This window comes from Meleagris gallopavo, chromosome 28 (genome assembly GCF_905368555.1).
Source record: "Meleagris gallopavo chromosome 28, MGAL_WU_HG_1.1, whole genome shotgun sequence".
Lineage (NCBI taxonomy): Eukaryota > Metazoa > Chordata > Aves > Galliformes > Phasianidae > Meleagris > Meleagris gallopavo.
The window spans coordinates 130503-154637 of record NC_139431.1 but is presented as its reverse complement, the minus strand read 5'-3'; the positions used below and the strand labels follow the sequence as shown (position 1 = coordinate 154637).

The 24135-nt window shown below is 43.1% G+C and overlaps 1 protein-coding gene across 2 annotated transcripts; it reads right to left on the bottom strand.

Annotated features, from left to right (window-relative positions):
* Positions 1 to 1280: 1280 nt before the first annotated feature.
* On the bottom strand, positions 1281 to 24071 carry MAPK14 (mitogen-activated protein kinase 14). Of its 2 annotated transcripts, none has more exons than XM_010724093.4 (12): positions 23802 to 24071; positions 18459 to 18588; positions 15567 to 15625; positions 15095 to 15206; positions 14541 to 14570; positions 14024 to 14071; positions 13742 to 13856; positions 12622 to 12693; positions 7447 to 7526; positions 4770 to 4848; positions 4304 to 4477; positions 1281 to 3646 (listed from the first exon to the last, which is right to left on the bottom strand). In XM_010724093.4, exons 1-12 carry the CDS (start codon positions 23915 to 23917, stop codon positions 3579 to 3581), a joined length of 1083 nt encoding a protein of 360 aa, XP_010722395.2. In that variant the 5' UTR covers positions 23918 to 24071; the 3' UTR covers positions 1281 to 3578. The 2 variants fall into 2 exon arrangements, with proteins under 2 accessions (XP_010722395.2, XP_085066756.1); XM_085210630.1 differs by lacking the exon at positions 7447 to 7526 and adding an exon at positions 5382 to 5461.
* Positions 24072 to 24135: the final 64 nt, after the last annotated feature.

Below are 24135 nucleotides of genomic sequence, written 5' to 3'. Positions count from 1 at the left end.
TAGGGAAATGCACTGCTACGGTTTTAGGGAGGATTCATTTTACCTGCTTACATGCAACCACCGCAGCACGTTTTAGAATTGGCACACGCATTCTCCAGATAGCAGTGGTAAGGCCTGCAGTTCTGTAAAACAAGTCAGGGTCTGCGTACTGGCAGCATTTTAACTTTGCTTGTACACATAGGTGCAAACAAACCCCGGCTCTACCAACTGCATAGTAAGGAAACAAAGCAGAATGGGCTGGGCTCTATAAATACATCAGTGAGCAAGAGGAGTTACAGCCAGAACTGCTGGGACAGAAGCACATGTAACTCATCTGTCACCTCATGAGCATGGAGAGCTGTTGCTCACACACACACAGCTGTTGGCACACGGTTCGGGAGTTCTGAGTATCTGGGGCACGGCCGTAGTTAGATGAGTTAATCTAAGGCTTCCTATTTTCTCTAAATTGGTCTAAGTCCCTAATTCACTTCTCGCTGAATTTAATGTCTTTTGCTAACCAACGTATATTGTAACCAAACACAACTCAGGAATTTTGAGGATTTGGGAATTTTTCTCCCTAGAAGAAGTGACAAACCCCATTTAGGATTTTTTTTTCCCCTCTTTCCTCTCCATTTGCACCACAGCAAGCACCCTTTTCTTTGTGCCTCTTCAAACCAACCTGTGCAGCACCGCAGAGGAAAACACAAAGTGCAGTAGCAGTTACCTGACTCAGATCAGCACCAACTGCGCTGCTCTATCACAGCCAGCACTGAGGCTTTTGTTGGTGTGATGAACACAGCTTTATTCAATTATTCCTCTAATTGTCCTCCTGATTGAATAGTGCTGGCACACGACAGCAGTCAGAAATCCCCATTATGGCGATGGGTTCCTGCTCCCCCTACCAACTGGATGGCAGCTGAAGACAGAAACAAACCCACTCATTTCTAAATAGCAGACATCTGCAAATCACTGCAACCAGCCAGAAGTCCCAGGTCCAGGCAAGTAGCAGAACTCTCATTTATTGTGTTGAGTAAAAAAAACCACAAAACAAAAAAACAACTTCCCTAAGCAAAACAACAACTACACATACTTTTACCGTCCAGTAGTCATGCAGACTCCAGGCTAGGTTTGTACTAAGGAAGCCACTTGGGGGGCCCATGGACATGAGCACCGTGCCTGCAGGTGAGCAGCACTGCCCACCCCTCCACCACGCAGGATTCTGTACAACGAGGGAGGAGTTCATCTCACACCCAAACCGTTTGTTTAGCACAAGGGGTTAGAAGAACCATCAGCACAGTAAATCTGAAAAATAGGTTTTATTTTTAACCAGTGGTATTGTGACATCTTATCCAGCATAACCAATTACAACAAAACCCATGGATAGAAACGAAATAGCAGATCTCTTCTTTGAAGTGCATCCTCCCGTTCAGACTGCAGGCGGCCCAAGAGCACTGCACTGCAGCAGGGGTGCCACGGCTCCCTCAGAGCAGGGCTGCGAATGAAACCTCCCCCCTCGCACACACGCAGACGCACGCATACACACAATGTCTATATTTTTAAAATCTTTAGCAGTATTTCCGCATGGAATCACACTGTAGCATCTACACATAAAATGGCTGATAAAAATAATCTTGCTGTAGGTTTACAGAGTCTATCTACATTTTTTTTCATTTGAATACCCGGACTGCTTGTCCAGCAGGGAGGTTTTATCTCTATTTTGTGGGTCTGAAGAGAGCGTTATCACAGAGCACAAACTCCCTGTTCATCTCACCCCAGACTCTGTAAAACGTTTGACCTGAAGAGATCACTGGAAAGTAGCCTAGCAAGAATCGATGGCTTCATCTTTTGTGTCCCATCCCTTTGTGCCACCTCTTCAGACACGTGGTAAAAATACTACGAACAGTTCCTCTCCATCCCATAGGTAACAAGAATGCAAAATACTGCAAAAGCCCTTCTCCTCACATACACAGCTGCTATGCTGCGTGTACAGGACGCCTGCAACAGATAAATGTCTGAAAAGTCTCCTCCCCACATCCTACAATCAGGCTCCTGAGATCCACAGCATAGTTCTAGCACAGAAAAAAAAACACAGAAAGAGCCCCTCCTGCCAGTACCTAACTGGGCATTGAATTCATGTAGAGTCCTGTAAAATATCAGTATTTCTGTCATGTTTGTATCCAAACATACTCCCTTCTCCCATTTCCTCAATCAGAGCTCAACCTGCTTACAAGCAGCCAAGAAGCTCTTATCTGTGAGGGTAAAAAAAATCCTCTAGTAAATGTTAGTTTTATATTATATAAATACCTATATGGACAGCAACAGGGAGATTGTTTTTATGCATGCTTATTTCTTTGCTTTGGATTCCAACATATTCCAACATCTTTAGAAAAAAAATCCACGAATTAAATTCTGGCACAAGATGCCACAGTTGTTTCTTCAAAGAACATTTTTTACACTTGATTTCACAAGAAGCCCTCCATCCCAATCTCTCCTCCAGCCAAAAGATCAGAACAAAGGAAAATGTGCATTTCTATGCTTTATGTTTTACCCTTTTCTCGTCAGTCTCCACACTGGCAGATATTTCACGCTGAGCTGCAGCACAAGAGGAAGGATGCTGTGATTTTGTGGCACTGGCTGAGGTACTCAGTGAATGGTCCACTGATGATTTGACTGCCCCAGTGCCACCCCCACAATGTAACAACGAACACCAAGCAGCTCTACATGCGCAGACAGCTATGACATGCAAGAACACCCCACCTTTTAAGGAACAAGATACGCAAACGTGGCTAGCAAGAATCTTCTCCAACCTCCATCTCCTGGGAGCTAATGCTGAGAAACTGCACAACTAGAGGAGGGAAAGAGGGAAAAAAACATGGAATACCAATCCAAGGAGAGGCTGTTGCCTCGGAAAGTTATTTCCTGAACACACAGAGCTCATGCCTGGCTGTCTGGGAGCCTTCACCCTGAAAAACAGCAGGGCCAGACACTTCCACTCCAGACTTCCTTCCCCCTCTTTCCCCATTCATTTAAGGCACAAACATATTTACAGTTTCATACAAAATCTTTTCACATTCCAAAATCAGACAGTTGTCAGAAAACCTGTACGTTCTCCTGTACCAGGAAGACCTGGATGTGAATCAGCCACCTAGCATGGAACAAGGACATCCCTCAACCCTACATTCACTCCTGAAAAAAACAAGAGGGCTCTCTAAGCCTATGAACCAACTTTCCTCATTTTGAGGTTAGTTGTAGAACAACTGATAAATGGCAACAACTGTAACCAACTTCGAATGTCACCTTCTCCTCCTCACCCCAGCAGCACAAACTGGTTGAAGCTTCCTGTGGAAGGACTAAAGAGCAGTCAGAACAGGTCTTCAGAGACTTGCTCCAGGCTGTACACAGAACACAAGAGAGCATGCAGCATGTTTACATAGACTCAGCTTTCCTCCCTCCCCCCACCCTCCCCAATTCAACACACACAAAACCCTTCCACCAAGGAGAATATTGTTGTGGCGAGGCACTTGAATGATAGTTGGAGAGTCCCTACGAAAAGGCCTTCCCCTCACAGTGAAGTGGGACAAAGAGAAGAGAGCAGTTTCTCAGGACTCCATCTCCTCTTGGTCAAGCGGCGGTGGCACAAAGCTGATTACTTCATCGTAAGTCAGGCCTGGTGGGAAAAGTGTCGGAAACTTAAGAAAGTACTAATGACATCCCTCGTGCAAAAAACCTTAACCACCTTAAATAATGGATAAACCATCTCAGAGACTAACAGGCACAATGAGATACTTCCAGAGCGCTAATGTGGAAATACATTTGAAAAACATGTAAGCAACCATGGCACCCTATGCTTGTATGCATACAGTAGGAGTTACCAAGGCCTATGCTACTTATGTGCACAGTAGTTGACAGATTCACTCCATATAGAATCACAGAATGGCCAGGGTTGGAAGGGACCTCACGGATCATGAATTTCCAACCCCCCTGCCGCATGCAGGGCCACCAACCTCCCCATTTAATACCAGCCCAGGCTGCTCAGGGCCCCATCCAACCTGGCCTTGAACTCCTCCAGGGATGGACGGGGATCCACAGCCTCTCTGGGCAGCTGTTCCAGCACCTCCCCACTCTCATAGTAAAGAACTTCCCCCTGACATCCAACCTAAATCTTCCCCCTCTCAACTTAAAACCATTTCCCCTTGTCCTGCTGTTATCTACCCTTTCAAAGAGCTTCTTTTGTGCCTGTAACTTCCGTGGCTTAATCAAACTGCAACTCATGGAATAGACTGCAAAGGAATCAGGTTGGCTCTCTCCTGCTCCCCAGACTCACTTTTCCATTCCTCAATCTCAAGCTCTCTGCTTTCAAAAGACTGGTCGTAGGGGTCTGCCACTGGTTCGTCATCTGGGTCGTGATACTGAGCAAAGTAGGCGTGAGCCAACGCTTCTGCTGCAGTAATTCGTTTGTCTGTATCCAGTACCAACATCTTCTCTAGCAAGTCCACAGCTAAAAATCACCAAGACAAAAAGAAAGAAAGAAAGAATTTTACATAGCGAGCTGTGTGACACATTCTGAAATGCAAGTTTATAAAAGGTACATGAGGAAACTCTAATTTCTCTGGAGCCACCCCATTGCCCACAGTCTCTTCCCTCACACCTTACAGTCCATTCTTTGTCAACCTTGAAAAATGTGTGCATCCCTGTTCTCAACAACTTCCGCAACTTTAGGAAAAATCTTGGCCTGCCAACACGTGCCAAGTTCAGCTTTAGGAAGAGCCCATTTAGGAGTCAAGCCTTACCTAATGGATTGGCACCAATAAACACATTTTCAAAGTTCATTTTCGGCATGTAAGATAAAGATTGAATGTAGTTTCTCGCCTGTGGAAATAGAGAGTCTGTTAAGTATAACACCACCCAGCCACCAAGACAGTACATTTCAATCATCCTGAAGCACTGCTCGTTACGGTCTGTCTCTTGCTTTGTCTCCTCTGTACTTACTCTGATACTTGCTAAGCCCATCCCTGCTATCCCTTCCCAACTAAAGGCCACTCAGGACAGTGGAGCAAGAGCTGACATTACTTGAGGTTCATGCAAGACTGGGAAGCAAAGAGGTGCAGAGCTGCCTGCCCTGGAGTACTGATGAGGCTGTGTGCAGTTGGTGTCTGCTGGCAGACCACGTGTTTCACACAGTGCAAAACCAACCCACGTCCAGGCTCTCCTGAGTCTCAGAAGTCTGTGGGTGAGTATGCACTGTCCAATCTCAGGTCTTCACTTAGTACATGAACGTTGCTGAAGAACAGGTGGTTAATGGCCCACCCCACGTCACATGCGAGCCTATCATTTTCAGAGGCAGCAAACGCTGCAAGTGGTGACCTGCCTGCAAACCACCCCCTCATCTGCTCAGGGCTCACCTCGTGGCTGGGCATCCTGTTAATGAGATATGCAGGGGGCGTTCCCGTCAGACGCATGATCTGCTGAAGCTGGTTAATATCTAAGTGCCTAGTCAAGGCTTTGTTAAAAACAGTGCAAAAACCATTTTAAACAGAAAATAGCTGCATACAAAGTATCACTTCTGCAAACCACAAGGCACAAGCCAAACAGGCAGGGTCCACTAATTACTTTTTTCCCAAATACTTGTGAAAGCTCAGCAAATGCACAACTGAACACTTAAGGCAATGCAGAATCACTGATCAGTTGGTAACAGCATCAGTACAGAAAAGAAGTATTTCTGTCTGCCATAAGCAGCGTTACACTACAACAAAGTTGCTTTCACATTTCCCAGCAGTTCTAAGCCGCCAGAGCAGACATTTCATTTGGTTGAATATATTCCTCAGAAAACTTTCCTAGGCTGCTGCAGCTACAAAAAGCCTCAGGAAAATGAACAAAAAAATAAAAATCTTATCCTACACTCTGGTTACCAGTTTTTTTCTTCCTGCAGAGAAAGAATTTAAGTTCCTTGTGGTGTGTAGTGAAAGCAGCTTACAACTGACACCTCCTAAACAGCTTCGAATGCACTTTGATACGTGGGAGATGTGACAGAAGGCAATAAGTGCAAAATTAGCAAAACATTAGCACTGCACAAGACAAGAGTTAGTTGATGTCAGTGATCAGGATGGAGAAAGTAAGAGGACACTAAAGTAATGCAGCAGAAAAACAAATACAGAATTTGTTCCAGTGACACATTGAAGGTCTTCAAATTCTTAATAGTTTTGTTATCTCTGTACAGTGGAAAAAATAGTAGAATAGTAGAAATAGTACTTCATTTTTTTAAAGTAAACTCATGATTTGAACCTAGCTAAGAGCAATTTTTATTGCACAGTGTTAAAAGAAGACACTTCAGTCTTACATAGACAAGCTAATCTTTTGCTTAACCTTGTCAGCCTTTAAAGCTGCTCTCTCCCAGTAATCTGCTGTACTTAAAATACCTCGATACCACTCAGAGTCCCCAGGGCCGGTTTGCAGGCACCCAGAGACCTGGGTTTCTATCCTTCCAAGAGACACCCCAGTGCTTTTTAAAATTAATGTGACATTCAGTACATTTACCAACTCATTCAAACTTGCACAGAAATGTACTTCCAGGCTGACCTCACACCCGGCGTTTGCTGCCAGTTACGTGAGAAGGAACACGAGATGAGCACAGAACATCTTACTGCTCTGCACCGCGCTCTCCTCCGTTACTCAGCAGACACAGCAAGGAGCAGCTTGCTGGACACACGGCAGCTGCCTGGAAACGGGCTCACTGCCCGCTACGGATTGCCCTGCTAGTCTGCGCCGCTACACCATCCTTTGCTCTGACTTTTATGCACATCACCTTGAGAAACATGTAACACTAAATGTCTTTTCATTCCGTCTTTGCAGAAGTTCTCAACCCAGGACTGAAATACTATAAAAATGGCAGTACAGCTGAACACAGAGGTCAGCCTTCAGCAAGGAAGCTCGTGATTCTCCTGACAAAGGGACCCCACACACACAGAAGTATCTGATAGGCACTTCGGGCCTCGCACTACAAAACCAAAGGCAGTTGCAGTGATGTTTCAGAGATTAATCACGCTACAGAAGGGACTGTGCACGTTTAGGATAACAGACTGCTCTCCTTCCACCTCCCTCACCAGAAAGATCCTTGGTATGCAATCTGGAGAAATAACAACTGAGAGAAGCCTCAAGTTCTTTGCCATGAGAAATACCTCCCCAGCAGCATCTGATCGTACCATGGATCACGAAGCATAAACTCACAAACTGAAAAAAAAAATTATGAAGCAGTAAAAAAAGAATAAGGAATGAAGAAATTATACCACAGGCAGAGTAAAGAGGAGTAAAAAGCAGATACAAACAGCGTATGAACTCAAAGCCATCCAGAAGTAAAGAAAAACAACAGAAGAGAGATCCCAACACACACTACAGACGGACTACAGGAGGGCAAAACACAAACTTGGGACTTCCGACAGGGCAGGTATTACAATCAAAGCGTCAACTCACAGACTCTGAGGAGATTTTCTTCAAAAGCTCAGGCCCTGGGGTTCCAACGAGTCTCAAAATGAGCTTCAACTGATCAATATCTAATGATGGACCATAAAGGAAAATGCTGGGACAAATCAAAATGAAAAGCGCAAAACATCAGCTTCGTAATACTGAAAGTTGGTGTCTGCCAAGACCTCAACTGAGAAGCTACTTTAAGTAAACTGCATTCATTCCTCCTGGAAAAATAAAAATAAAGACAAGTGCCCGCTTATAACATCTCTGTCCGCATCAAACAGGCTGAACAACTTGATACAGAAGCACGGCATGCATTGTGCTGGTCACGGCATCCCTACCCAGTGTGGGGCAGACGCCAAAGCGCCCTGCCCCCCAGCACACATCAGTCACACACTTGCCCTCGCAGCCCCACCAGTGGCAGCAGTTAGCAGGATTAGGCCGCGTCAGTGACAGACGAAGCGAAGCAGAAGTTGAGAAGGGTAGGCACTAACATTAAGAAAGCAAAGGCCTTTTGTGAACACCTTCCAAGGCAATTCAGCCACTTCCTTGCTTCCTAAGCCGTGTAAGTGACCGGGCTCTGCCCAGCTCTGAGCTCTGCTGCAGCACCCTGGGGCCCCTCGGCTCGGTGACGGCTCTGCAGCACCAAGGGGCAGAGGGGGCTCAGGCTCAGGTGTAAGGCCTCTATGCAAAGGGCTCCTGGCTCATAACACTGAAGATGCAAAGAAAGGTTTACCCAGAGCAGAGCCTCTGCGAGGCCACGTATCATTCTGAGCTGCCCTCTTAGAAATGCAAAAACATTTAGTATTCAGGATATGTGACAAAACGTACTTGATGAGAAAACACGAGACATACAAAATTATGTCTAAACTTCAAGATAATACAGAGAAAAGATATCTTTCAAAAACTGTTTAAAGGATCATCCCCTTTCTCTGAATTAACCTCCATGCAGCCCTTCAAATGCTACCTGTGATTCCAGACTGTCTGTAACATTTGTTTGTCCTCAAAATTATATTGCACTTTATACATCTTCAATGGGAGCAATCTACCCACTAGACAGTATTTGTTCCCAGGATCAATGCCTTCTTGATGTTTCCAGATACAGTTACTACTCCTTCTTCAAAAGGCTTTTAATTCACATACTGGAAGAACTCTACATTTGCTTCTAAAATTGTCTGATGGTGAAGGAGTTCTACTCACATAAAAGCACCCTGCCAAGGGACTGTTCTTTAGAAATGCTGGGGAAGGTTTTTGTTTGCTTGATTTTTTAAAACAGATCAAAGTTCCTGTGATAATGGCCAACTGTATATGGAGGAAACTACCAACACTTTAACATTAGGAGATAAAGGTTTCAGCAGTCTCCAGCTAAAGTTTTACATAACATTAAAGCCTCTGGCAGAAGTGCTTGGTCAGAACACTTGAACTAATTTCCCAGTTACCCAGCAGCTTGGCCAACTTTCACCTACTCAACACTAAAAACCTAACAGTAAATCCACTGTATCTATCTGGATGTAACTCACCTGTTGAATTGTCAACTAAATATCAACATTTAAAATGAGATCAATATACCTACTGATGCAGGAGAATGAGCAGACTATAATTAGCTCGTTTAAATTGGCTTTTCCTTAGTGCCACTTAGAACAGTCTTAATAGCTTCTACTGACTCCTGTGCAAGAAACAGTTGTGCAAGCACAGGATTGCCAACACACCTCCGATGTTACATCCCATTATGTTGGCTTCTATGTTTGAGTTCTTTAAAATGTGTTTAATGTATCAGGCATGCCAGCAGCACTGTTGCTTATTTTGCTGTCGGCTCTTCCCAAAGGACAGCATGCTATAGGAAGATTTTGTGTATTACACTTCAGCATCTCAGATAAACAAGAAGACACAGAACGTGTAATCCACACTGCCACAGCATGCCAAAACCAAACACTGCATCTAGTTGAACATCTGCCACTATAACCTGCTGAACTACAGGGCCTACAGCATTCTGGTGCCCATAAGCAACTACAGACAGGAAAACAAACTTAGGAAATACAGAGCAAATTAAAAAAGCATGTGCGTGGAGAAGAAAAGTAGAGCATGCAAATCCCGAATGCCATCACCATGGTACACCCACAAACTGATACATCTCAGTGACTCTGAAACTTAGGAAACCATCTTCCATCCACCATCAGCAGCAGCAGAACAAGACAAGAGCTGTTCCAGGCAAAGCCACGTCCAAAAGTTGGTGTAACTGCCAGCACAGACAAAGCCAAGATGCACCAGAAGAACGTGTAATTTCAGACTAGTTGGTTATGATGGAGCTCCTACACTACTGAACAAATCTGTATACATATTTATGTTCTTCAGAGTTAGTTTAAAAGGAATACAGTCAACTTAAAACATACAGAAATATAAAGTTGGCTAAGCTGGTACAGAACATTTTTTTATTCGTGCATTATCATTTTAACATAAGTTGAACTGTCGAGGTCCACTTGCCTACTTATCTGTATGAACTATTCATATCACAAGAGCTGTTAAAAAAAACAACAATCAGGAACATATATTTTTAATGTCAGATACATTAGTAACAGAAAGGAAGCCTCTAGCTATGCCCAGCATTAAAATCCCCAGGGACCGATTCTTATTACCTCTATTTTTGCCACTAGTCTCTAGTCTTCCCACAGCCCTGCTCCCCACCTGCACCTCTTTGCTGCGATGTTACCAATATTAGAAATTTATCTTTCACACAGATGTTTCCATTCACAGACCACAAAAGGAAGGACACAGTTTACATTCAAGATTGAGTTAGAAATATTGTAATGATTTTGGAAAGTTCAGCCTCTACTGACAGCAGAGTTATTCTGTAAGTGTATCTAAAACACTGCTCTAAGTTGATGACAGCCACATCCTGAAACTCTACAGACAAATCCTTCAAACTGACTTGGCGTTACCTTGTCAGAGGTATAACCACCACACACAAGTTGAACATCATTTCTGAATACATCTTTTTACTTACCAGAGAGAACAAACCAAGCACTGGGTGCTTCTCCAGGCCTTGCAAAAAACACCCAAGGGACTGTAAGTAACATCACATCACCTCTGTCCCGTCCTTGGTGAGAGGGATCCGTATTTCAAACACAGAGCCACTCAAACAGGAAGAGGGTTGTCCTGACATGCTGAAGACATCGTCCATACAGTCTGTTTTCTCTTTCATTTTGGAAGTGTGAGGCTATATAGATTAGAAAATCACTACCATGGGACCAAAAAGCAACAAGAATGTCAATTGCAGTCACTTCTAATTGCTTTTGGACATTAGAACTGCAGAGAAAGCTGATAGCTTGTTGCCTTTCCAGATGTTGCACGCACAAACAACTCCCCTGATGTTCCGCCTCAGGAGCAAACAGCATGCACGTGACGTGAAGTGGGGAACTGTTATGCAAACTCTAAGAACTACAATGCTCCAAAATTTTACTAACAATGGAAAAGGATTGAGCCTGTTTTTTTCTTATACCAAACCAATTCAGAACAGGAAAAGCGTTTAAATAAAAAACGTTACTATAATTTACAAAAGAAGTTCAGTGTTCAATGTAAAGAACTGTAAGCACACATCCTCAGGGAGACAGAAATCAGTCAACTATTCTAATCTGACAAAGCAAGTCATTTAGAACTTATTTTCCTTTATTTTGCATTGTGGGTATTATTATCTATTCCAGCTGAAGAACAGAACAGTTATCTGCCAAGCCTGAGAATTTTTCTCAATTCATCAAGAACACACTATGAAGCATTTCTTACGTTACAAATCCTACCAGGAAATGGCTTACTTGCAAGTATCAATATTTTTTTTAAATTTAAAGTGCCACTGTTACTGGGATGCAATGTATCAGTAGCTGAAAGGCCCTGGCTGCTACACCAATTTTTGATTATTTTTCTTCTCGAAGAAAACCTGCTTGTACCAAACTACACATGCTAAGTCAGCTGGTAGAAATAAGGCAACTCATCCCATCCTATTCCACCACTTCCACGCTAGCTCTGCTTCTATTCTCAACAACAGACAAACGCGCCAAAGATAACTAAACAGGGGAGTACAGAGAGTTCAACAAATTTAGACAGAGATTATATGAAGATGGGCATAAAAAGAGAAGAATGATGAAGCCAGAGCATACTGAAAAGGGAAATGAGACTCTTAAAGCTGGAATGAGAGTTGCTCCCTCTTCCATAGAGTTTTGGAACCTGAATGTTTTCTAGAAGTGACAGTACACGGAGGCCAGCACTTCCAACACCAGTTTTCTTTTTAATCTAATCTATTTTAATTAAGAAATAATAATTTTAATAATTTCTGCTATTTATAAACTATCTGTAGTTAAAAGAATTAAGTTTGATTACGGGTGGGCAATAGCACTGTCTTTCACAAAGAAACTCCACCTTTTAGGCAATGAAAAATCCCGACAGAAGTTAGTTATCTGTAAGCTTATTCTAAGCAGAACAAGTCTCAGTTCTGACCTCCTGTGGAATGAAGTGACCCCTCAGAAACGCGCCGGTGTCCCACCAAGCTCCCTTTGATGCCATAAAAATGATTTTGAGAAGATTTTTTCCATGCTTGTGTTTTCAAGTCAGTACAAGCATGTGATCAAAGAAAGCTACAGACTGTTTACATGCAAGCACAGAAGTAGAATCTAAATGTTTCAGAGTGACTTGGGATGAGGTCCTTGGCACGAAAGTCTGCAAATTCCCTGCTTTCATAGCATACCAAGATACAGAACCCAAGATAGCAGCAAGATACAGAAGAGAGGCCAGAAGGGGCACTTCACATTTCCTACAAACATGAAGCATGAGAGGATTCACAGCAAACACACTACTCCAAGCAGTTATTCTCCTACAAATTCAAGAGGTGGATTAAGATAAACTTAAAAGAAATTCATTCCCAGAAATGATCAACTCTAGTGATGCTAACAGACAATGGATGCGAACAGGTTTGCCTCCTCGCACACTGCGATGACTCCACGTGCAGCAAAATTAAGAACTCCATCATACTGCGAGTAAAAGAAGCCATTAGGTAGTTAAAAACAAATAAATAAAAAAAAGCACAACCACAACAAAAAACAACCAAACAACACAAAACTTGTTTCCTTGTGAAGTACAACAAAGAGAAAACCTCTAACTTCCATTTCAGGAAAATACGTCACTTGTAAAGGATACGGTCTGTACCAGGGAACAACGTTCTTCCAGTCAACAGTTCAGCCATAATGCATCCCACTGACCAAATATCAACTGAACAAAATAGAAAAAAAAAAAATCATAAGGCAAAAAAATAAAGTCTCAGTAGAATCACCCTATCCAACAATTACAACCAACTTCACGCTTCAATAATCTCACGGTGTTGAAACAATCTGAGATTGCAAGGAAACTGACACTGCTCAGGAACCTCTCTATGTAAGACTTTTCCCAATAACACAATACTGACAAGATCAGGCAACTTTTCCTTCCAGAAGGTAATGTGCATTGGATACCAAAGAGCTACAAAGGCACCTACAGAATTGAGGAAGAAATTTGTTAAAGGCAGCTCTAAGGAACAAATCTGATCTTACATAAACTCTGCCTGAACAATCACCAACTACTACATTACAGACAAGACAGGTCCACATACACATAGGAGGAAAAGACAAAAGACAAAATCAGTAGGGTGTGAAATCAGAACAGCACGTTATTTGTTTGGACTCATATGCATTCACGTACTAGAAAAAGTTTGCCTTTTTTTTTTTTTTTTTTTTTTTTTTCTCCTTTCTCCTTTCTGTGCTTGATCTGAAAGCATTCTAGGGAAGAAAGGTGCATTGCTGGGAAGCCATCCAAACAGGAGGAGGACATAATTAGAAAGAAATGGATAAGAAGAAAGGAAGAAATACTTCTGTGCATTTTTAGTATTTCTTTATCCCATAATCACAGGCATTTTTTAAATGCATTTCCAGCATCTTCCTAGAAAGGCACCTTCTTTCTCACCTAGATACATTCTACTCGCTTACTTTAAAAGTTGTTGTGCTAGGGAAAGGGATGAGCAGTGACAAGATTTTGCTGACTGCAGTTTCAAAGGTTCAAGTTTAAGGAAGTGTTGCAAATGCTGCCATAATGATTCATACCTTAGAGATGAGATTGCAGTTTTAATATTAATTCTATGTCTTACTTCTTTTAATCACCCTCACTGAAGTGTAATTAGTGTAACTGTCAATTTACACAATCAAGTGCAACAGAACATGAACCTTCCCTGCACCTCCCCACAAGGAACTCAGGAACCCAGAAGCCTTTTATTAGTAAAATGCATTACCTGTCTGGTTGTAATGCATCCAGTTCAACATGATCTCAGGAGCCCTGTACCACCGGGTAGCCACATACCCAGTCATCTCATCATCTGTGTGTCGAGCCAAGCCAAAATCCAGGATCTACAGAATTAAAAAAACAACAAAAAAAGACATCCACCAATTACTGCAGTGGTACCATGTCTGGCTGTTTACTCTTACTAGCTTCCAAGTCTTGGACTGAGTGGAGGACAGACAGGGCATTCACTCATTCACATGGTCAAACTAGTCATATCTCATGATTGTATTACCTTCAGCTCACAGTCTTCATTTACAGCTAAGTTACTAGGTTTTAAATCCTAAAAAAAAAAAAAATTAAACAGTATCAGCATTAATGGCGGTATATAAGTTGTTGCAAAAGTCTAAAGGTAGAAAAATCAACTCTCTACGTGGCTTTCAACATCAATTCTCCATATTCAGAAAAATAATTTTATCCCAGAACCAGCTCTATTTTGTGCTGTCTGCAGAGGTGTCAAAGACAAGCAAAAATGCATGTTTAGATATCTGCAGCACTCAGGGTAGTGGTATAATATTTAACAAACAGAGAGCCTATTTCAGAAAGTCTTTCAGAAAGAAAGACACAAGCCAACAAGAGGTAGGAAAAGAAATTAAGGATGAGGAGAACCATTACTAACCTCCACTGTTCTATTGAAATAATTCTCAGAAAATTTCTTCTTGATCCAATAGAGGCTACCTTGTAAGATTCTGCATTACAATTTTAAAAGACATTTGTTCAGTATAGGAAGTAATCTTAGAGTAAATACTTACTCTGTGTATTATGTCAGCTGAATGGATGTACTGTAAGGCAAAACATCAAAGATTACAAATGACAGCTCAAATAGCCTTCTCATTTCCTCACTAAACAACACTGTCCTACCCCACCCAACACAAAAAAAAAGCTACAGCTTGTTTGCAGAAGGAACCAAGTACAGCATCTGTAGAGCTTGCAAGTACATCAGTGTTTCGCTTTCAGTCTCTCTTTAGGAATATCCAGGAACACTACTGCCAGGAGTGGAACAATGTAAGAAAACCAGACTGAAGACACAGATGTGGAAGATTAAAGGACAGCACACGTCATAACTTTCCAGACTTTGTCCACAGGAACATACATAGATATCTTCTGAAACCATGCATAGCTTTATTGATACAAAGCCCCAAAGAGGTACGAAAGGCCAAAACAATAACAGGCTATCCTACAATACTTAGCAACATTAAGGAAGCCCCTCTGTGCGTTCATACGAAATTCTGGATATGACATTCATCAACAATTTCTACTTCCCACTGAGGAGCTATCACCATTCAAACAGGACAGAAGCAGATACCTTCAGCCCCCGAAGAATCTGATATATAAGGAACTGCACGTGGTCATCTGTGAGTTTCTGGCATTTCACAATGTTGTTTAGATCTGCTCCCATGAGGTGTGTCACCAAGTACCTGTCAACAAAAGGAAACACAGCTATGAAGCAATCCCTTCAACATGATTAGGATAAGAACTCCTTACAAAGCTCCAGTAGCATGGCAGCCTCCTCAGCATTTTACTGAATAAAATACAGTTCATAGCTCATTAAATAATGTAGCAGATCAGTGCACTGATTCCTGTAGCACTGGCCAACAAAATATATGTGAACAAGCTGGAAGAGTCCATTAGCATAGGGTGCCCCAGTAACGTGTTGAATTTCAGCTGATTCAAAATAATGGCAGACAAATTAAGGCGGCAAAATTCCTACAATAACCTGGGAGAGGGGAGGAAGATACACAAGGTGTTTTAATGCAACTTTCAGAGAAGTTACCTACACATCATTGAATTCTTCTAGCGATTTGGCAGGGGTGAACACATCCAGCAAGCCGATCACCTGGAAAGGCAAAGTGAAAAAGCCATGAAATACATCAATCATATAAATGATACAGTTAATGAGGTCCTTCGTGGAACAGAAACTACTCCTTCCAATAGACGTTTCATTTCCAACTACATGAATCATTTGGATGCAAGCAAATTAGTATTCATACAGGGTCAGAAACAAGCGTTCAAATGTTGAGTAAAAAAAATTACAGCCAAATATAACAGCTGTCTTTCAAACCAACCATCCACTTAAAACATCAAGCAGGAGCCACAGCAAGCCAAGTCAACAAAAGGCAAGTGTCAGCACTGGTTAAAAATACCTTCTTTAAAACCCAGCTAAAGTTTGGTGAGGAAATAAAGGGATGAGCAAACACCAGGCAGAAATCAGTTTGCTTCCTGCTATGTTCTTAGTTATGCTGTTGACTACACGTTAGATCAGAAGCAGGTTTTTTTTTCACTTGCACTGAGTAATAGCTAGAGGAAGAAACCCACCAAGGATCTCTAATGCAAGCAGCAAATAATAAATGTCTACACTGGAAAATAAGTAGAAGTGAAACAAATCAGAAGAACAGCACACTGCAGTACAGACCCAAATTTCACCAAGAGCTGACAGCTTCACACTGCCATTTATATCTGCTGCCCTAAGAGTCTCCACTCCACCCCTCATTTTCACAGCTAAACTGTTCCAGCAGTGGAGAGCAAAAGGCAACAAATTGTTACTTCATGGAAATGCACGATTATACCTTATTACCCTGTAAATAACCTAGAAGGTAGTTACATTTCATTTTGAAAACAATCCATCTGGTCCATAAATTGTTCAAATTTTCACGCATTTCAGTAACCTCAGCAATGGTTCCAGTGTGCACATTAAACCAGGAGTTGGATGCCAAGGTTCCCTTTCAGCACAATTTTATCCCATCATTTGCAATTGTCAAGGATGACAAAAATCAACCTCTTACCATTAACATCCATGCTGCAAAATAACTCTCACACTTTCTTTGTTCCGTGGACTCCTCCATACCAATGTTTACAGAAAATATGCAACATTATCCTCCCAGCTTAGCAGGAAAAAGCCAAAAACTGACTTTGTTACCAAGATTTCCATTTCCTCCCTTACCATTTTCATCTTGCTACAGTGTAAAGCACACTACTGAGCTATCCATATCTTTCTCACTGAGAAGTTTCACAAACAAATCCATTTACTCTGTAGCACATCACTGACACAGTTCTAAGGAAGCTGGTCACCCACGGACTGGGAATCAACTCCTGAGTTTCTGCACACCCCTTGAATTTTAGATTGTTAATTTCTTCATGTGACACCAAACCGAAGTTCACTGTCACATCTGTTTAGTAATCTGCCTTAGGCAAGCTAACGAGGCCTCCTGGAGCTTGAAAGTATAACACAGCCATGCCTGACTGCTCCACAGGCCGATTTATTTGCTCAAGATCAACACAATCAGCCCATAAACAGGAGAGAAAACCAGCCCTGCTCGAGATCCTGAAAATGCTGTACCTACCAGATTTACTGAAGTGTTCCGAGTCATGTAAAGCAGTGTATTTTACTTCCAAAGCAAGATCTGAATAGTCAGCTCACTTCAACTAAGCAGCCTGCCTGAACTGGCTCTGAGCATCTCTGCATCTGCAGGATTTTCAAACCGCAACCCAGAGAAACTTCCCACGGACACAGCGGTACGATGAACCGATAATAAACACTTCTATGTACAAAACATTCAAACGTCATCATCTCTTACTCTCAAAGCTAATATGCACTTTGCAACACTAATCAAAAATATTACTGAACACCAGACACAGAACTGCTGTAGCACCAGGCTAGCCCCCACCGTGTAATCATAGAATCATAGAAATCTGACCTAATTAGCTTGGACAAAACGGATTGATGTGCTGATGTAGAGACACATCTAAACACATTCTCCAAACAATTCTAGAGGAAAACTTTGAATATATTCCAGGTATGAAAAAGGTACAGAAAAAAAACTTTGGGAGATGGATACTAAGCAAGATCGATCGCTACCTCTGTTATTAAGATAACAGCATCACATAGAGGCACTGAGGAAGTGCTGCTGAGTGCAGTGTGTGTGTGTGCACCAAAAGGTCCAATTACATCAGCCACACTGACAACGCAAACAAGATTCAAGGGATACCATCTGCTCGCTGTGCCAGTAAGAAGCCACAGCACACAGCCAGCACAGCCACAAAAGAAGTTCTCATCCAACCATCCAGGGAGAACCCTCCATCAAAATTGGACTTGCTTGTTGCGTTAAAACACTAGGCTTGCTCAGTCCTCTTCCAAAACAGTATTTCCCTTCTGCTACATTGGAGTTCACTTGTACAAAAATTAAGAGCCTTCCTTTCCTCTTGACACTGACAGCTCTACAGAAGGCAAGAGAATTTTTGTTCAATTGCAGGCAATATTTGCTCTGAACAGCATACGATAGTAATATGCTAGTGTCTTAATGCCACAAACACAGAGAATTGCTCAACTGGTTTCTATAGCAAATGGAAGTTAAACAAAAAAAATGGTTAGACAGCATATAGCATAGCTAAGCATAACCATTCATGGTCTGCTTTGTTGTTGAAATGGATGGCTTGCAAGAACAGACGTCTGATATCCTCCCCTCCCCTTTTTTTCCCGTTTATCTACAGGAATCTAGTGAGCAAGTGCTCCAACTCTTTCTGACACGATGACATGCAAGAAAAAAAACCTTCAACCATGATTCACTGGACGACTGCAAGCTGTGTATTTACTATCTGAAAAACCTGCGCCATCAGCCTCGAATGCAATCATGCTGGATAGCTCAATTCTGATACCATCTCCTTCAACTTACGTTTTCGTGCTTCATATGCTTCAGTAGCCGTAGTTCTCGGTAGGTCCTTTTGGCATGGATGATAGACTGAAATGGCCGGGACAGCTTCTTTACAGCCACTCGCAACCCAGTTTTTGTGTCAAAGGCAGAACTACAACAAAGAGTAATCAAACTGTCAAAATGAATCACTTATAAATACCCTCAAATCCATTTAGCAACTCCAGATAGCAACTGTGCAGGGACTGAGTCACACGGCTGATTCAGTTTCTCCCTCTCTCCACCACCAATAACATCCAGGCATCCAGGTCTGCAATTTCACACACATTGATACAAATGTTGGGTCTTACTGAAAGTGTTTCTAAGATGAATTTTGTTCACCTACTAAAGGGAAAATAGTATCTTTAGAAAGTAATTTCGCAGGAAAAAAGGGAAAGAAATGTTTATGACTCTTCTGCCTATAACATAGTTATGATTTTAAACGTTAACAAGGCAACGAAACTCTGGAGAGAGGAAGAATACTTGTAAATACTATCCATATTCTTAAACCTATTCTCATAAAGCACACTTCATCACAAAATTATTTGCTGTGCTCAAGATACCATCTTTTAAGGTTTTAAGTCCATACAGAAATCTCATGCCTGCTGCTAGGAGAAATCACGGATGATGCTCGTTCGTCTCAATCAAACCTCACAGGTATATTGCACCTCAGCACTTGCTACAAAAAAAATGTACATGCATAAGTGAAACTTCAGTGTACATTACTAAAATTTGCAGAAACATTAAAATAATATTCCTTATAATGCATAAAAACTAAAAATCACTAATTGTGTGATAACTTGTTGCATGTGCACATAACAGACACTTTGTACTGCAAGGTCATTCCTGGAAGCTCTTCCATAATCTCTTCACGACACAATTCAGAAGCAAAAGTCCAATACTTGTGAAACAACAAAAGCTTTAAGCACTGGAAGAAAGATGTGACCAGCCTGATATGCTGCACAGAACCTTCCAGAGCTCAGGGCTGCATATTTAGAGACCTAAGGAAAAGCAGGCATTTAGCTAGCAATCAGATCACTCTTTTTGTCTTGTCTTCAATGCTGTTATCTAAAACTAGCTCTGGCTTGTCAAAAAGGAAGAAGGAGCAGAAGCAGGATGTGAAATTGAGGTTATACTGATACAAGATTACAAACGTGGGGAAAGGGTGGAAGTGAGAAAGTTGGAGAAGGACAACATTTGTTGAGTCTCCTTCTGCAGTCCAACGCAGGGCAGCTCCCAGTGCATAACAAGAGAATGTGCAGCCTTTGCACGGAGGGACAAGGAAAGGTTACACTTACAAAGACAAAATGTGAAGCGATTCAGCTAACAGGTTCAAAACCAAACACAAAAGTAGTTCTAGAACAAACTCACAATTGCACAGACCAAAAAAAAAAAAAAAAAAAGAAAAGCAAACTGAAAAGATATATTAATATGAATTCACTTGCAGAAAGATAACTTATCTCAAAGTTGCAGTTTCAAGGAACTTGTTGTATTATGATTACAAGAACTAAAGCTAGAAAATAACAGACTTGCTTCTACCAACAGCAATCCCCTCTGCAAGGGAATGGGAAAACCTCCACGTGTGACAGAAAAGGGCATCTCCTTCTGTGTAAGGGATATCTGTACACACAGCACAAGGAACTTTCTGGAAGAGGTATGAAAACATAGCTAGAAGGAAGATCACAGGAGCACCAAATTGCCACAGCTGAATTACTGGAGCTACTCCACACTGTCCACAAGAATGCCCATTAGTACTCACCTCACCCAGCCTGCATGTATGGAAAATGCAATTAAGTGTTCATCTTCTAATCTTGCTTTCAAATGATCTACATTAAGTTTTCACACATCACTATAAAATGGATATTTCAGATACAGCAGCTCAGGAATACAGAATACATTTTTAAAATAAAGTTCCACGTACACCGCTTTGCAATATGCAGTCACACCTAATTCAGACTAACTGGAGGACAATACTTGAGGTGTTTTCTGGGACTTGCACAAAAGTAAGGTTAGCCATCTTCATTCAGTACAGACTGTTGTGATTAGTTGTGAATCTCAACCAGCTGCCAAGTATCTCAGGTGTTTAGGATTCTCCTTCCATAAACCTTGCAATAAAAAACTCCCTGTAGGAAACATAGGCTCACCCTTATTTCATTCCTTAGCACACCAGGTTTCCAGCAGCCTTCCCTTCCTGAGCTTTGCTTCCTGCTTTTCTGAGCACGCCTGCTGCTGCTGGCCAACCTTCCTTCCTCTCCCTTGTTCTGACACCTGCGTGGCTGCTCCGTCCCACTCACAGAGCTGCAACTCCTTCTGTACCCCCGCACGCCTGGTTGCAGAAGCTGGTACCTCTCCTGTGTACAGAGGCACTGCACATCTTGATAAGGGATTACTAAGCCTAGGGACACACACTGCACAAAAAACATAGAGAGGAACTGCTGCTAAATAGGTGATATTTAGGGTTATTTCATTTCCTCCAGAGTGATGGTTTAATATGTCTTAAACCCACTGCGTTCTTCTGCTAGTTTATAAACAGGGGGATCATCTCAGTACCTTCGTCACTCCCAGTACATTCAGTCCGTGTTGGTACAACTATGGAGGCGAGGAGCAGACCTCTCAGTTGTGTAACAGCTCTGTAGCCTGACCGCCTGCAAACAGGAGAAGCTGAAGGACCCTTATGCAAGATTCTGAGCAAGAGTAAGACTTAGCAGTTTACAGACTGCAAAGCAATTAAAGCAAATACACTGTTGTTCAGAAATAGCTGTTGGGAAAAAAAATAAAAAAATCAATAAAATAAGCTGCTAGGAGCACACCAAATTTGCCTTCACATTTTATAAGCCAATGGCAACAAGCTTCAGAGCACCTCTGTGCTTACAAGGGGCTGAACTAATGCTGCCTGCAGACACCAACAGCAGCCACCCCCCTGCTGAACCACCGCTCACCGCCCACCCATCCCAGGCGGCCCAGCAGCTCCCACTGCAAGATGCTGCATCGACCTCTCCCTTACACGAAGTACGCAAGACTGATATTTCAGTAACCCACACATGTTTCAGTGCAGACCTTGTTTCTGATTTTGACAGAATCCTTGTAATGCAGAAGACTTACATGAATATACAAAACTCTGGCAAGAACGAACTGAAATATCACTTCACACAACAGATGTCACCACAATTGTTAATGTGGCTTAGTGATGAACGATCTGAGGGTACATATTGACGTTTCTCAAAGTTTTGGCACCAAAGTCCTACTGTAATCTCCACATATTTTCAGTTTTTAAATATGGACCCTGAAAAACACCTGAGCTGGCTGTTTGAATATCCTTCTCCCAGCGCTCCAGAAGACATGAGAACACTCACTCTAACACTAAGGACGCATGCTTTGGCTGCCTGCACAGAACACCATTCTCCATCCACCGACTGCAAAAACAAAGTCGGGATTTTCTATCATGGTGTTCCAAGTTAGTGAGACATTTAAAGGAGCCTGTAGCAGACACTGCACAGTCTAATTGATTCATTTGCAGGCTTAATTCTTTTATTAACTTTTCCTCCACTTTCTAGAAAGTCCTCCTTTTTAAATCTCTCATCCTGACAACTACATAAAGTGTCTCACTATTCTGATCTAACAGTGCTGCAGACAGATAGAGGAGTGCATTTAAGTGCTCTGTTTAAGGCTGGTTAAAGCCCCACAGTTTGCTGTCCCAAAATAGAAGGCACTCCAAACTCCAGTCTGAAACAAGCGCAGGTACATTTTCCCAAAGCAGGATAAGGAACAGGGAAGAAACTCTCTAGAGGAACAGAGTGGAACCAGCCATTCTAGGAACGTCCTCAACACTGTGCATCACCGTTTGGAGCTTGATATTACAAAGTTAATTATACATGCACAGGTAATTCTTTTCTCTATAACTTGTCTGTCTGAAACACATTTTTGGTAGAACACAAAGAAAATCATGAAAAAGACTGTGCTAAGATCCACGTGCAACACATCTGAAACTGCTTCAATCCAGGCCGAACGCGGTTGCACAATCTTTGAAAGTTCGGAGGCAGCACGACAGGAAATTCGTGATGCCAACTCTTCAGTAATTGGTTGTGAAAACAAACATTGGAAGCATTACGTACACAACAGACCATCGGGAGGGGGAGAACAGAAGAGGAAAGGGCTGCATGCACCACAGAGGGCCGGCCTGAATACAACAGACACGGAGCAAATCCACTTCCTATTGCACGAGGGAGTTACGTAACCGCGGCAGCTAAAGGAGCATTTATCAGCTGGGGCACTGAGCCCCTTCTTTCACTAGAAAGAAATCCTTCAATTATTAAAAAATAAATCAGAAGATATATTGGTTACCCTGGGCACTGTAATTGCTTAGGCTCTGTCTTTTATGACATACAAGCATTTACATACTTGGGACACTACAGTTTTAAGAAACGTGTATTATTCCAGCAGAGCTTCCTGAGAGCAGAACAGGAGAGAACTTTTTTAAAACTGCATCTCATGCAAAGCAACTCCTTTTTCTACTGATAGAGGTCAGCATGCATTGCTCCTTAAAATATAAATGACAGTCATGATATAAATTTGTATGTTACGTTCACGAAAAAAATAGGCACAGCTGCTCCAAGACAGCAGCAGACAGATGTAGTCATCACACACCCGTGTGAGAACTCCGATCGCACTGACAGAGCAAAAACCAGAACGGTCAGCAGCCTGTGCTGCTTTATTCACCTCTACTACGTGACTGCTTGAGTCAGAACGTCAACGCGATCCGGACACAGCCTCGTCTTTAAGATTAAACGATGCCAGCAGCCCAGCTGATCTGCATTTCACGATCCAATATATTTTGCGGAGAAATCACAAGCGAGGCACGCGTTGCTACGAGGCAAGCATTAAAAACCGAGCTCAACTCCGAGCCGAGCTCTCCTTACTCCTGCACGCCAACCTCAGACTTTGCTCCTGCAGGCAGCGCTCGCTGAGCAGCAAACGGAGCCGCGCTGCCGCCGCTAAAATGGTTCTTGCAGCGCCTGCCAGGGGACGCAGCAGCTCTCTGCAGCTCCCGGCTCACGATCCATCCTCGGGTCCAGAAAGAAACCGGGATAGCAGCAGAGCTGTACGGAGCTCGTGGCCTTGCCAGCCCGCATCCTCTCCACCCCCACCTCCCATCTGCGAGAAGGCACTGCGAAATATGCCGAAATGAGATCACGCTGGGGGCCGGGACGCGATTATCTTCCCCTGCAAAAATATCCCGGTGCCACCTGCCGTGCGCTGCAACGTCCGGCGCTGCGGGGAGCGGCGCGGAGCGGCGCCCAGGGCAGAACCCGGCCCGGAGCCGCCACTCACCAGACGGAGCCGTAGGCCCCGGACCCGACCGGGGAGAGGTTTTGGTAGCGCTCGGGCACCTCCCACACCGTCTTGTTGAGCTCCTGGCGGTAAAACTTGGGCCGCTCCTGAGACATCTCGGCTGCGGAGCCCACCCCGCCCGGCCCGGCGGGAGGGGGCGGCTGTGCCCGCGGCTGCGGCAGCGCCTCCAGCAGCAGCGCAGCGCCTTCCTGCCTTCCTTCCTTCTCCCCGCCTCGCTCCTCCCACGCCGCCCCTTCACACCGCCGTCTCCTAACACCGACCGTTGGCCGCCGCCCCACCCGCGCCCTCCCCGCCTCGCGCCGCCCGGGGCCGA

Bases quoted from the DNA above. Each gene is read 5' to 3' on its own strand.
- MAPK14 (XM_010724093.4), bottom strand. From the start codon at position 23,917: ATGTCTCAGGAGCGGCCCAAGTTTTACCGCCAGGAGCTCAACAAGACG. The intron at 18,589-23,801 runs GTGAGTGGCGGC...TCTTTGTTGTAG, and splicing joins GGGGCCTACGGCTCCGTCTG to TTCTGCCTTTGACACAAAAA. The intron at 14,571-15,094 runs GTATCTGCTTCT...TTTGCCTTACAG, and splicing joins AGATTCTTCGGGGGCTGAAG to TACATCCATTCAGCTGACAT.